Source organism: Rhamphochromis longiceps, linkage group LG17 (genome assembly GCF_057381845.1).
Source record: "Rhamphochromis longiceps isolate RC_006_pf linkage group LG17, R_longiceps_female_GT1.1, whole genome shotgun sequence".
NCBI lineage: Eukaryota > Metazoa > Chordata > Actinopteri > Cichliformes > Cichlidae > Rhamphochromis > Rhamphochromis longiceps.
In genome coordinates, this window is record NC_140573.1 from 42,269,195 (window position 1) to 42,284,002 (window position 14,808).

The following is a 14,808-nucleotide window of genomic DNA, read 5'->3' on the forward strand; positions in this document are numbered from 1 at the left end:
GCACAGGCCTGATGTGTAGCAGCTGCCGTCATCCCCTCAGACGTGCTGGGGATGCTGACTGTGGCGCTGATACCCCTGCGCTGTGCTCTGGCTGGTGGGCTGCGGCTGCGTGGGCTCTGTGGACACATCAGGTTGGTTCTCTAAACTATGAGCTGCACGTTATAGGTGGTGCATGTTCGTGCTCGTTCAATCGCACCCTTACATTCGGTAAATACGGCTGTATAAATCACTCGTTGCATGTTTGCACTCTTCCTCGTTCATCGTTACTGTCAGTGGGTGGGTTATGCAGTGGTTCGTGTCACGTATGGCCTACTACATGTTTAACTAAACCCTTAGCGGCGTGCTGATGTGTTTTGTGCTTGATGGTGTCGCCCTATCAGACAGACGGATCCGTGGCTGGGAGCTGAAATGAGATAAGCGTCTTTTTCTCTCCGCCGAGGTGCTGCAGCGCCGCGCACGCAGGACGGACGTGGGCACTTTATCACCGAAAACCTCCGCGTCCGGGGATTAAACGTATTTGTCTGCAGACTGTGCCGCCGGAAAGGTTCGCCTTCCGTTTGTACATAAAGGTCACCCGGAGGATGGTCCCGACGCTGCTCTCCAGAGGTGATGTGAGTTGAAGCGGTGGGGAAGCCGCAGAGGAGCTGTCCGTCTGTCGAGGTGCTGATGCGGCTGTGACAGAACCGAGCATGGCTGCGGGGAAGTTACTGCTCTACGCCGGCCTCTCTCTTTCTCTTTGCGCCCTGGGCATGCTGGCCGTGGCGATGTGCTCCGACCACTGGTACGAGACAGACGCCAGACGGTACAGGGAGCGGTGCCGAAGCTTTTCCAGCCGCCGCAAGGACCCGGGCTTCATCTACATCCCCAACAACAGCCTACCGCTGCGGGCCAGCCGGAGCAGCGTGTCCCGATGGCAAGAGAAGCTGCTTTTGGCCCGGAACAGACGGCAGCTGTTCGCCATGAGCGCCGCAGATGAATGTAGTAGGCAGTATAACTCCACCAACATGGGGCTGTGGAGGAAATGCCATCGGCTGGCCTTCGACCACGAAATCGAAGAAAGCATCCGGAAAGGTAAGACAAGAATGACACAGACGCTACGTTAGAGTGACAGAAACACGATGGATGTGCTGGAACATGAGTCGCAGGAAAGGATTCAGGCTGCTCTGTGGTCAATGATCGCACAATATAAATCATCCTGTTCTGGAAGCTCATGTTGCTCCACGGGCATGGCTCAGGGTTAGGGCCTGTTGTCATGCTATTTGCATGTTGACGATGACGCCGAGCAGCAGTGTGTGTGAACCTGCTCCTGCAAAATATGACATAATCGTTTCAGGATGTGCACGGGCTCGCCAAGCACTCAGCGTGAAACAGGAAGAGCTGCTTGTTAAGGAAGGAGCTAAAGAGCAGTATGTGACACTCTGTGAATGAGTAATGCAGCATTGCAAATCAAAAATGTTAACTGTGCTATAGTACAACAAGTATGTGCAGATGATCAGGACAGTACAGACTGTGGTACTGTCCACATTACTTCATCAACAGGAACTGGAGCCAAGTTACTCCCTCACTGACACAGCGTAGCTTCACATATGAGGGATTTGTTTGTGATCCTGGGATCTTTTGCTCGTTAGAAGAATGTGTAAACTGCTGCACTATGGAGTCACGTCACCTTTGTTTGCTATTATAAAGTGTAGCTTATCTATCAAAATAGAGTCAGGCGAAACCTATGAGGACCATATGAGACATGGTCGTTTTAGTACTGCTTATGCAAATGTTAATTCCTGCATTTAAACAAACACCCACCATGATTTGTATATTCAAAGTCCAGGTCCGTCCTTCTGCCTCTGACTGTGCTTCACAGGCGAGCTGCGTGTTAAGGCAAGGAGGATGAGCTTTCTGATGGAAGTTACTGGCTCGAGTCAAAAATGGAACAAGACTGTGTGTGTGTGTGTGTGTGTGTGTGTGTGTGTGTGTGTGTGTGTGTGTGTGGTGATATGTGCATATGTGTGTGTGAGCTGCAGCTGTGCCTTCCTTTGACGATGCCTGAATGGCCTTGATGGCCTACCATCTGCAGTAATGGGCAGCCCACAGTCAGAGCTCTCAGTGATCAGATGAATGCCTCCATAGAGAGCTCTGATCTGTTCCATCTCCATCAGCTTGGAAAACTATGTGTGGTTTGTCTCCATGATGCCTCTGAGTGTCACCTCACAGTAATGGATCGATAAGGACGTAGCTGTGGGCATAAACACTTAAATCCATGCACGATGCATGTACAGTTGTGTGATCATCTAACAACTCCTGTAGCTACATGCAGCTGCTTTACAACAACACAGTCAGCAGTGACAAGGTTCAAGGTTCAAGGTTCTTTATTATTTGTCACATGCATAGTTATACAAGTATAACACACAGTGAAATGTAGCCTGACACGCTCCTCGACATGTGCAAAAATTGGGGGGGGGGGGGGGGGGGGGGGGTGTAGAGGAAGAACATTATATATATATATATATATATATATATATATATATATATATATATACACACACATATAGTATATACATTGTGCATGTGCAGTAGTAGCAGCAAGCAGGTGAATTCTGTACATTAATATGAATAGACATCTGACTATTTTACAGGATAGACAATATAAACATATTTAAAATTAAAGGAATTGAAATGTACATTGTGCCTTGGTTTAGTGTCTGTAAGAGTCCTGTCTCAGTCAATTATAGATGATGTGAGAGGGCGGGTGTGTGTGTTTAGGGCCCGGATGGCTTGGGGATAGAAGCTCCTCTTGAGTCTCTCTGTCCTTGCCCGGAAGATGCGGAACCTTCTACCAGATTGCAGAAGTTGGAACAGTTTGTTGCCAGGATGGGACGGGTCCTTCAGTATCTGCGCTGCTCTAGTCCGGCATCTCCTGGTGTAGGTGTCCTGAAGCGGGGGGAGAGCAATCCTGCAGCAGCGTTCTGCTGTACGGATCACTCTCTGGAGAGCTTTTTGGTCCTTCACACAGCTGTTCCCAAACCACGATGTCATGTTCTGTGTGAGGATGCTCTCCACAGCGCCTGTATAGAAAATCCTGAGGATCTTTGGAGAGACCCTGAACTTCCTCAGTTGTCGTAGGTGATACAGGCGCTGCCTAGCCTTTTTGGTCTGGACCTGAATGTGGGCAGCCCATGTCAGGTCTGAGGAGATGTGGACACCAAGATACTTGAAGGACTGCACCCTCTCCACTGGAGCTCCATTGATGATAATGGGCTTGTAGTCTCTGTGCTGACCCCTTCTGAAGTCCACCACCAGCTCCTTGGTCTTGCTGACGTTCAGCTGGAGGTGGTTGTCCTGGCACCACGATGCCAGATTCTTCACTTCATCCATGTAGGCCGTCTCATCGTTGTTGGAGATGGCACCCAACACCACTGTGTCGTCAGCAAACTTCACAATGGTGTTGGAGCCATGGGTGGCCACACAGTCTGAAGTGTAGAGGGAGTAGAGCAGTGGCGAGAGGACACATCCCTGAGGTGCTCCTGTGTTGATGGTGATGCTGTTGGAGAAGCACCTGCCCACTAGAGCAGGGCGATATGGCCAAAAATATTTATCACGATATATATTTGAAAATTTGCGATAACGATATAACCGACGATATAATTGATGCGAGACAAAATACAACTCCACAACATTACTATAATATTAATGACTAACCTCGTATTATGGATGGATTATCTCAGTTGTTCTCCTGACTGAAGTTTGGTCCGTTTACAGCATCCTGCCATGCGATTGCATTTGTCTCTAACCATGAAGAACCTTCACGTTAACTTTTATAAGTGGAAAAGTGTTAGCGTTCGTCCTCCAGCTTCACTGTTTATGTTATGCTAACATAGCTGTGTCGCTAGCGATCACGTAGCACATCATTATATACCAGCTAGCCCAACTTCAGTAACCCTACAAACGTCACTGCTGTTTAGTTTCCTGTCTTCATTTATGTTGGAAGTGATAGCAGAGCTGTACGTTTGATTTTTTTTCAGAAATCTCTCAGTCAGAACATGCTATATCATGCTTAGGTAACTAGCGAAACTAGCGAGCTAACTTCCGCTAGCTTCCTGCTAACTTCTAACTCCGTTAAATGTAATAACTTTTGTTTTCATGGATGCCTGGAAGTTAAACTTTATAGTTACACCTGGTAAAGCAGCAATGCTGATCGTTTTATTAAAGATGAAAGAATTTAGACAGTTTTTAACTCTAAGTGATGCTGCAGTGTTCGTTTGACCTGAAGCATACGGAGTTTAGGACCCAGATTACTCCCAGATTTAAGAGCATCTTAGTCCGACAAATACGACAATAACGACGGCCGCTTGCATGTTCTGCAAAAAAATGTGCTTTGTTGTGTATCTGACGGACAAACACCAAACCAGTTCCACATCACTGAAGTTGCATCATTTTTACAAACCAATTCTGGTTCATCTGTTTCACTCAACAATCGGCCATGTGCGTATGAAAACAAAGGCACTGCGCATGCGCGTTTCATTTTCCTATCGTTGCCTAACATTATACCGGTATTACCGTGAACGGTATAATATGGCCCAGCCCTACTGCCCACCCTCACCACCTGAGTTCTGCCAGTGAGGAAGTCCAACACCCATGCACACAGACGGCTGTTAAGTCCCAGATCCCTCAGCTTTGTGAACAGTCTGCAGGGCACTATTGTGTTAAACGCTGAACTGTAATCAACAAACAGCATTCGCACATAGTTACCCTGTTTCTTGTCCACGTGGCTGAGAGTGGTGTGTAGGACGTGGGCGATGGCATCCTCTGTGGATCTGTTGGATCTGTAGGCGAACTGCAGCGGATCTGTGGTGTCTGGGATGGAGGAGGAGATGATGTTCTTCAGCAGCCTCTCAAACACCTTCATTACTACCGAGGTCAGTGCAACTGGCCGGTAATCGTTCAGGGATGAGGGTTTGCTGTTCTTGGGCACAGGGATGATGGTGGATCTTTTGAAGCATGTGGGGACCACAGACTTCGCCAGGGACTCGTTGAAGATGTAAGTGAACACACCTGCTAGCTGGTCAGCACAGCAGCGCAGCAGACGGCCGGTGATGCCGTCTGGCCCCGCCGCTTTCCTTGTGTTCACTCTCCTCAGTGCCGCTCGGACGTCATGCTCCGCGATGCTGGTCACTGGTCTCTCGCTGATGACGTCACTGTCCTCGGTAGTCAGGCGGTAGATAGCATTAGCCGCCTGGCTAACCTCGAAACGGGCGTAGAACCGATTCAGCTCGTTGGTGAATGCAGAGTCGGCGTTGATCGGCGCAGTGTCCCTGGCTTTGTAGTCCGTAATGGTGCGTAGTCCGTGCCACATACTCCGTGTGTCGCCCTGGTGGAAGTGGGACTCCACACGTTCCCGGTACCGGCGTTTGGCATCTCTCACCGCGCGCCGCACGCCGTATGAGGCCGCTTTGTAGGCGCTCATATCGCCAGTGGCGAGACCCGCGTTGTAGGAGGCGGTCCTGGCGTTTACTGCAGTGCGGATCGATCTGTCCATCCACGGTTTCTGGTTTGGGAATGTGGTGACTCTCGCAGTGGGGATAATCTCCTCCGCTAGCATACTGACGAAGCATACTGCTACTTCCGTAAACTCGTTGATGTCGACTGCGCATGCTCTGAACATGTCCCAGTCTACGTCGTTGAGTGCGTCCTGTAGCGTAGCTTCTGATTGGGCAGTCCACCGTTTTACTTCCTTCGTGGTCACGTCTTCCCTCCGTATGCTTTGTTTATACTGGGGGATGAGGAAGATGGCGTTGTGGTCAGACTTCCCAAAAGCCGGGTGTGAGACCGCTTTGTAGCCCTGCTTGTATGGCGTGTAGCAGTGATCCAAAATTCGATCCCCTCTCGTTGGACACGAGACATGCTGGTAAAAGTTTGGCATGACTTGTCTGAGGTTCGCTTTGTTAAAGTCTCCTGCTACAATGAGGGCTGCGCCCGGGTCCTTGTTTTGAAGCGAGCTCAGCACATCATGTAATTCGGACAAAGCCATACCTGTGTCCGCTTGGGGTGGGATGTAGACCGCCGTGGCGATGACTGAGGTGAACTCACGGGGCAGATAGAAAGGGCGGCACTTAATGCTCAGGAACTCCAGATGTGGCGAGCAGCCGCTGGAGAGAGTAGAAATGCTCCTGGCATCACACCACTTTCTGTTTACCATGAAACACACTCCCCCACCTTTGGTTTTGTTCGACTCTGCCGTTCTGTCCGCGCGGAGCACAAAGAATGAATCCGACGGAGTTACGGCCTGGTCCGGCACGGTGGGGGTCAGCCATGTCTCCGTGAAGCACAGAATGTTGCAGTCCCTCATGTCACGTTGGACACCTACAAGCAGCAACCTATTAGAACCATATTTTACCAAATTACTGCTGCAACTACACCACAAATACAATTGCTGCCAATTCTTTTAGTGATACTGGTATTACTAATACTACTGTTCAAAGTATAAAAGTTCAGTGGGAACACCAGACAGGCACCAATACCCCATCAGCCTTTTATGGCTGTGTACAAATGCCTGTTTAAATGTCATTTTTGTGATGTTAAGAAATAAGAAAACATAAATCATATTAACAAATGAGTATTCGAAATGTAAAAACAGTAATTGCCCCTAAACCTAGTAAGTAGTTCCCAAAAGGTGGATTCTGTCCATCTGGACGTTTTCAGTGGGAGAAACGTTTCCTCATCATCAGGTGACGTCTTCAGTCTCAGCTGACTGCAGGTTTCAACCTTATAATCAGGACATTTGCACAATGACTGAAACCAGCACCACTGAAGGAACAATGGGCTGTGAGGTCAGTTTGTTGATCACTCTTTCAATGATGAGGACGTACACGTCCTGGACACGGAGTCAAGGAGGCCATTTATGTGAAAAGGGAAAGACCATCTCTGAATGGAGGAGGGGGCCTAAGGGTCCATCTGTCACCATCTAATAATGCTGTGATTGCAGCCATTCCCCAACTCTCTCATGGTTATTGATCAATCATCACGACAATTTGGATATTAATGATGAAGGAACTGACCTCCCAGCCCAGTGTTCATTCAGTGCTGCTGGTTTCAGTCATTGTTCAAATGTCCTGATTATAAGGTTGAAACCTGCAGTCAGCTGAGACTGAAGACGTCACCTGATGATGAGGAAACGTTTCTCCCACTGAAAACGTCCAGATGGACAGAATCCACCTTTTGGGATTACTTACCTGGATGACTGAGCGTGCATCAATACAACCTAATAACTGGCTGTGCCACCCTTGGCAGCAACAACTGTAACTCAAGTGTTGCAGTAACTAGCAATGAGTTTCACTTCCTCGTGGGGGACATTTGACCCTCTCTGCTTTGCAAAATTGTCTTAATTCAGCCACACTGATGGTTTTCCATCATGGATGAGCTGTTTAAGGTCATTCCAAAGTATCGCAATCATTTACATTTGAAATTTAAACTCGGCCACTCAAAAATCTCCAGTTGGTTTTTGTTGTCATCCAGAGGTGGACCTGCTGCATAACCCAAGTCCTCTTGAGCTTCAGGGCAGAAACTGATGGCTGGACATTTGCCTTCAGGATGTTCTGTTAGACACCAGAATTCATGGCTCCATTAATTATAGCAAGTCATCCGGCCCTGAAGCAGCAAAGCAGTGCCAGACGATCACACGACCACACATCATGTCCGACTGTTAGTTTGATGTCCTTTTCTGAAATGGTGTTAGTTTGAAGGCAGATGTAACGGGACTCAAACCTTCCACAAAGCTCAACCTTTGCCTCACGAATCTACAGAATATTTTCTCAAAAGTCCTGGGGATCATCAACATGTTTTTTTTTTATCTTTTGCAAATGCGAGACGAGTCTTTGTGTTCTCTTTGGTCAACAGTGGTTTTCTCCTTGGAACTCTCCCACAGATGCCATTTTGCCCAGGCTCTTTGTTATCGTTGAATCACAACCTCTGACTGTAAATGAGGCAAGTGAGACATTTTTAGATGTTGTTCTGGGTTCTCCTGTGACCTCCTGGATGAGTTGTTGATAAACCATTGGAGTACCTTTGGTAGGCTGGTCGCTCCTGGGAAGGTTCATGTGTGGATAATGGCTCTCATCCTGGTTCACTGGAGTCCCAGAGCCTTAGAAATGTTTTTGTAACTCTTTCCAGACTGAAAGCTGTCACTTTGTTTTACAGCTTTTTCTTTAAAGCACGAAATCATGTGTAGCTGTATGAGATCTTTTAGCCTGCTTTACTTTGTCAGAGAGGTTCTATTGACTGAACTGAGCTTTCCAACAAATGTGGTTAACCTCAGTTAATTCATGATCGACTTTTAGGAGAATCTTTCTCCACATTTATGAAGATTAACTAGCATTGTGTTGTTGGTCTAACAGTAAATTAGCTGAATAACCAGATATGAACCTGGATATTTTAATATGCGCTTGCCTCCCCATATTCTCCTGCATATGGAAAAAACAAAGAGCTCAAGTTATTTTATAGTGCTAATATCTAAAGTTTTTTCACAATTACCAGTCGAGAGATTGAAACGCCAGCAGCCCTTTGATGAGGTCTCCTCTGTGTTTGCTTTGGTGCATAAACTTGTGCTAAGGGTCACCCAGCTGCTCCCAGTGAGCGTGTACACACACACACACACACACACACACACACACACACACACACACACGCACTTTTTCCATCTTAACCTCAAACCCTGCTTCCTTCGGTCCACATGTCTCTGGACAGGACACTAAATACACAAACTGACCACATACTGCTGCTTCTTCATTGCTCTGCATCCTTGTTATTGGACACACATCGAAACACTGATGAATCGTGTCCTGACCATTTTAAATAGATTATGCTGTTTTTAAAAAATAAATAAATATAGAACTTGTTAAATATAAGACATGAATCATTACCTGCCCATCACTTTGCACGGTCAAATCTGATTCCCTTTCACATTTAATTTCAAACTTAACAGATCTGAGACTAATGTTTTGGTCCTCATTCATCTCTCTGGCATGTGCTCTAATATTGCTCCAGCGTTCAGTGTTTAGCCAGATCAGCAACATCCCTTCATCTCCTCATTTTCCAGTATCTTCCATAATAGCATGCTGCATCATTATGCAGATTTATGGAAAGAGGGCAGAGAAGATGAGGTATGAGGTCAACGGCTACAGCAACAGGATGACTTATCAAGTGATTATAAATTATTTCTTTACAACAAACCTCACAAATCATATTCAGGTGGAGTCTGAATGACACAGTCTGTAAGTCTGTATCACACATAAAAGAGTGTGTGTGTGTACGTGTTTACATATCTTTGTGGGGACCAACAATTGGAAATTTACTATGCTTGTGGGGACCAACAACCCTTATGGGGACAAAATCCGTCCTCACGAGTTTAAAGGTACAAAATGTGGTTTTAGTGTCAGGGTTACAGTTAGGTTATGGTTTAGGTTGTGGGTTAGGGTCAGGCATTTATTTTTGATGGTTAGGGTAAGCGACTAGGGAAAGTATTATAATAATAATAATAATAATAATAATGGATTGGATTTATATAGCGCTTTTCAAGGCACCCAAAGCGCTTTACAATGCCACTATTCATTCACTCTCACATTCATACACTGGTGGAGGCAGCTACAGTTGTAGCCACAGCTGCCCTGGGGCAGACTGACAGAAGCGAGGCTGCCATATCGCGCCATCGGCCCCTCTGGCCAACACCAGTCAACTACATGTCCCCACAAGGATGTGAAAACATGCTGTGTGTGTGTGTGTGTGTGTGTGTGTGTGTGTGTGTGTGTGTGTGTGTGTGTGTGTGTGTGTGTGTGATGTTGATAATCCAAATATGTGTTGTATGATCTTGGTTACAGTGAATGGGCATGGTGCGCGATCTGCTGGGGATGTACTGCTATGGAAGCAGCTCACTCTGCTGCTGTGTCCGTCCCAAGGAAGGGACAGATAAAACAACAATGGACAAACATAAGCTAAAAACTGGTATGAGACAGAAAATGAGAATAAAGAGAAAACCAATGATGGCTGTGGAGAACAGGATGAACAGGGAGGGGAGGATTACAGAGAGAGTGTGGTGGGGGTGGGGGAGTGAGGTTTCCTGTACCATCTGCCGTCACCCTGTGAGGAAAAGGCCTTTCAGTTCCTCATAAAGATATTCACAGTCCCGTCCAAGCAGAAACAGCAGGGAAAGGCCTCGGATTGGATTACTCGATTCCCCAGGAGACCCGGGGAGGGTTAAATTAGATACTACGGGAGGTTAAAGGTATCTCACAGGTTCCCTGTAAATGAGCCCAACTGGCTGAACTACTCATTTGATAGACACATGGAGGGTTTGGCAGGTGGGTGTGGCACTTTTACGATGGACAGCTGTCTATGAGGTCTAATTTTAATGACAATAAAATAACAAGTTTCCTATTTAAACTTGACATTACAGACCTGCTTGGTGTCAAAAACTGAAACTGTAACGTCAAAATGATTTCTGCAATTAGAGGAAGATAAAAGAGGAGCACACCTGAAAGTCAGTGACGCTGGTAACATTTCAACAAGTACTCCATCCATCCACCCATTCTCATACCTTCAATGTTATGAGAAAGTGAAAGGGCCCCCCCCCCCCCCCCCCCCCCCGGTCTGTCATTGGCCAGTACTAGAGTGACACGCCCTCTTTTGATTAAACTCAGGAAGCAAAACGTTGTTTTTACTAATTCAGGAAAGAGGTAGCCATGTGAGTAAAGGTGAGGAGCTTAGTGCTGGTTTGGGTTTCCTCAGGCAGCCTTCTGAAGGTGGACATGACAAATACATATATTTTAGTGGTTTTGATTGTGTTACCTTCCAATGAAGTACTAGATCAGTATCAGTTCTTGATGATACTACTGTAAAAAATATCCAAGCAGATGACAAACGGTGGTCTCAGATTCAGCTTCTGCCTCATTTAAACCGGGTCGTAACCAGGCCATACGCGTGTCTGTGTGTCAGGTTATTATAGCCTCCATCGTTTTAAGAATCCAGGTTTTATTTAGCTTATTTATGTGAAACATGTTTTCTTGTGGCCACGGAAACACAGCCAGGAGTTCTCTCATCCTCCTGGAAACAGTTAAATTATTCACATGTGGCTGCACTCTGTGCTCATTAGTGCACCCACAGACTGAAGACAGGCTGAGCAAACTCACTCACTTCATGTTAGGTGCAGCCATCACACCCCAAGAGTAATGAAACATAGACAAAAATATTTCCCTGAGCAGTATAAGGTAACCCTTTATTTTGTGTGTCACTCTGCAGTAATGTCACACAAACATGTCAAATTATCAGAACTGTAGTCAGGCACCAGGAGAGGTTTGACTTTCAGCGCTACAAAGCTAATCTGAGGTTTCTGTGCTATTTAGCAGAGAATGATCCTGATGAACAGATGTAATGAGATTTGACAGAAGCTGCAGTGCCAGTGTACTGAATGCTCCTTTATGCCTTTGCTGTCTCTTTGTAATATTTCAGAGATGGATTCGGGTTGAGTCTATAGTGGCTGTGAGGTGAGGAGACTCTTGCTAGTTTTGTCGCACAAAGGTTAAACATAAGGTTTGACTTCAAGCGAGTGACCTGGTTTCTGCTGCCTCACTCATTTTGACAGATACAAACTAACTCTGTTTCTCTTTTAAAGAGCTTTGTGTGTACATGTTCTCTGTTACTAATACAGGAAGCTCTTTGACTGCATTACAGAAATCCCAGTAGAGTTTTGTAAAATAGTAAAGATCAGGAGTTAACTCAGCATGTTTCAATTCACAATCAGTTCCAAGGAAAGATCAATATTTATTTAATAAACAGAAAAGGGAATTTATGGGCCAAACCATTACACCCAGTGTTTCTCTGTGAATATGTGTATCCAGGTTTTCATCATATTCAGAATATGAGATTCATGGACAGCAAAATCTGTTCTGCATTTTTCTGAATACTGAGCATTAACACATAGCACCAGACAACTGGTTACAGCAGAGGTTCAGTGTGGGGCCCGCTCCCTGGGGGCGCGCAGAGCCATTGCGGGGGGGGGGGGGGGGGGGGGGGGGGGGTATGAAAAGAAAAAAAAAGAATGCTTGGACACTGTTAGCATCATGGACAGGTTTTTGACGGGGCTCCCACACAAACGCAAAGCAGGAGATGAAGCATCGCTGAATATGTTTCCAAACCAACTTCATTCTAAGCCAAAGACTAGAAAATATAATGAAGCAAATCTTCCCTTTGGCTTCACCTGCACAAGTGCCGAGGTAGGTCTCCCTGCAGGATTGGTTTTCCCTGTCGGGAGCAGCGCTGGGCTCTCCAAATCAAACAGCATCCCACAGCTGTTTATGTTTTTGAACCCATTTTGCACAGAGAGGCATTTTTTGAAAAGGTAATGATAGCAATGTTGAACATTATTACACAGGAAAAAAACAACTACACGTAAAATAATCACACCGTGACGCCTCTGCCTTTCTAAATGGAGGGACAGTAACTGCCTGTGTAAATGTAAGCGTGTAAAACCTGAAGATAGTCAGATTAACAGTATTTTGTCTGTATCTGCGAAGATTTTTCTTGTAAAACAAAGGGGGGCCTAGCAAAAAAGGTTTGGGAACCACTGGGTTACAGAATAATGTTTATTAAGGAACCTGTGAAGTTCACACACACAACAGAGCAATGACTCTTTCTTACATTCTGCCAACTGTTAACCTTAAACTTTGAATAATTGTGATAGGTTGGAAGACTACTGCTATGACCCCCCTAGGCAGCACCAAAAGACTCCATGCAGCTGTTATTCACAAGATTTGACAGTAAAAGTTGACATAAGTATGAAAAACAATGTAAATACGGTATGAAAACTGTTAAAAAGTTATTAATTTTCATTATTTTTCAGTGAACTGCGATCTGTACGTTACTAATCGGCTTGTAAGCCTTTTCTGGGATCGATTGGTAGTGGCTCCATCCTCCACTAGGAGGCTTTCGCTCTCTCGCCTCATTATATTAAACTACTGCATAAGAGAAGCAACTGAAAATCACTCCAAATACATCCAGTCAAATGGATCCATTATATTATGATCATTTTGTGTCTTTTCATGGAAAATGAGAATATAAATGCAATACAAATGATGACGGCAGCTCAGCACACAAACCCGATTTCTCTTTTGCCTTTAACAACGTGCGAGTCCAGAAGCAGACAGCAGCTCTGATCGGCTGGGAGACTTACTCATCCAGTGTGACTCCTATAACCACAGGCAGCGTAGATGGACACGGTGAGAAAGCGAGAGTGATGAGGGGGAAGAATCAAGATGTGGTTTGTTTCCCCGTCGTTACAAAGCCAACATTAATGTTTGATGACCTCATGGTTTCTCCCACAGACCATCGCTGTATGGATACATACAGAGCATGGGCAGCTGTACTGTGGGACAGCAACCTTTGTACACTAAGACATAACGTACACAATGGCTGCATAGAAAGATGCACTGTGCAAAATGCACACATCCCAATGAATGCATGTATTAATAATAACCTTACCAAGACAACTTACCAATGTGTACATGATAAGTTATTAAGGGGCTGTTCCGTCCCCTCCAGTCAGACTCTCGTGTGAGCTTTATGGCCAACAACTCCCGATCCTGTTGTGGCGCTGGAAACCACTGAAATGAAACCTTGGGAGAGGTCAAGCATGTCAGAGGCAGAGCAATTCCACTAAAGTCTGGAATAAAACGTCCGTAGAAGTTGGCGAAACCAAGAAACCTTCAGTTGCTTCCGAGTCTGGGGCTCCGGCCGTTCCACCACGGCCTTAATCTTGGCCGGATCAGCCCGAAGCTGACCTTGCTCCACAATAAACCCAAAAAATGAGAGACGAACATCTGGTTCTCTAACAAGATTGGTCTGGCAGGTCTGCAAGAATGATTCTTGTGTTCTTCCAAAGACTTTGAAAAAATCTGAATGTTGTCTAGGTACATGAAAACACTGTGGTTAATGAAATCCTTCAATACATCATTGACCAATGCCTGAAAACTGCTGGGGCGTTGGTGAGACCGAAGGGCATGACCAAGCACTCGAAATGTCCGAGGTGAGTACTGAAAGCTGTCTCCCTCCCTTATCCTGACCAAATGTTAAGCATTCCTTAAATCCACCTTACTGAACATAGTAGCCCCCTGGAGAAGTTCAAAGGCGGAACAGAGCTGTGGAAGAGGATACTTAATGGTGATTTTGTTTAATCCTTGAAAGTGTGTGCACAGACAGACTTATCATTCATCTTCACGAAGAAAAAAACGCAGCTCAGGCAGCGATGTGGATGGATAGATTATTCCGGCTCCTAATGAGTCTGTGCTATGCCGCTCCATGGCCTCACTTTTAGGTTTGGCCAGGCTGTACAGGCGACTAGTGGGAAGTAGAGCACCAAGGAGCAGATCTATCCCACAGTGGTATCCGGTCATTAAGTGATGACGTGACGAATCCTACTTCCGGGTCTAAAGTAGTCTGCGTTTAATATGGCTTTTGTGTTGTTAACATGTTTAATGTTTTGTATTTTCTTCTATTTAATCTCAAAAAGCTCCTAAAACAGTCTGTGATCACTGTTGACCTCCCTCGGCTTTAATTACCGCTAATCATTTATTTAAGCTCAGTTTTTAAAACCTTAGGATGTAACTACAGCCCAGCCCATGCAGCAGTATATGAATGACTAACCTCGTATTGTGGATGGATTATCTCAGTTGTTCTCCTGGCTGAAGTTTGGTCCTTTTACAGCATCCTGCCATGCGATTACATTTGTTCCTGACCACCGAGAACACTCACGTTAACTTTTATCGAGTGGAA

General features: G+C 45.8%; 1 protein-coding gene across 1 annotated transcript in view; it reads left to right on the forward strand.

Annotated features, from left to right (window-relative positions):
• The window catches only part of tmem178bb (transmembrane protein 178Bb), a 71,451-nt gene continuing 56,643 nt past the window's right edge, over positions 1-14,808 (forward strand). The window contains exons 1-2 of the mRNA XM_085386915.1: positions 1-131; positions 381-1,071. Of these exons, the coding sequence (XP_085243041.1) occupies positions 690-1,071 (382 nt within the window). The 5' untranslated portion in view covers positions 1-131; positions 381-689. The remainder of the gene's footprint in view (positions 132-380; positions 1,072-14,808) is intronic.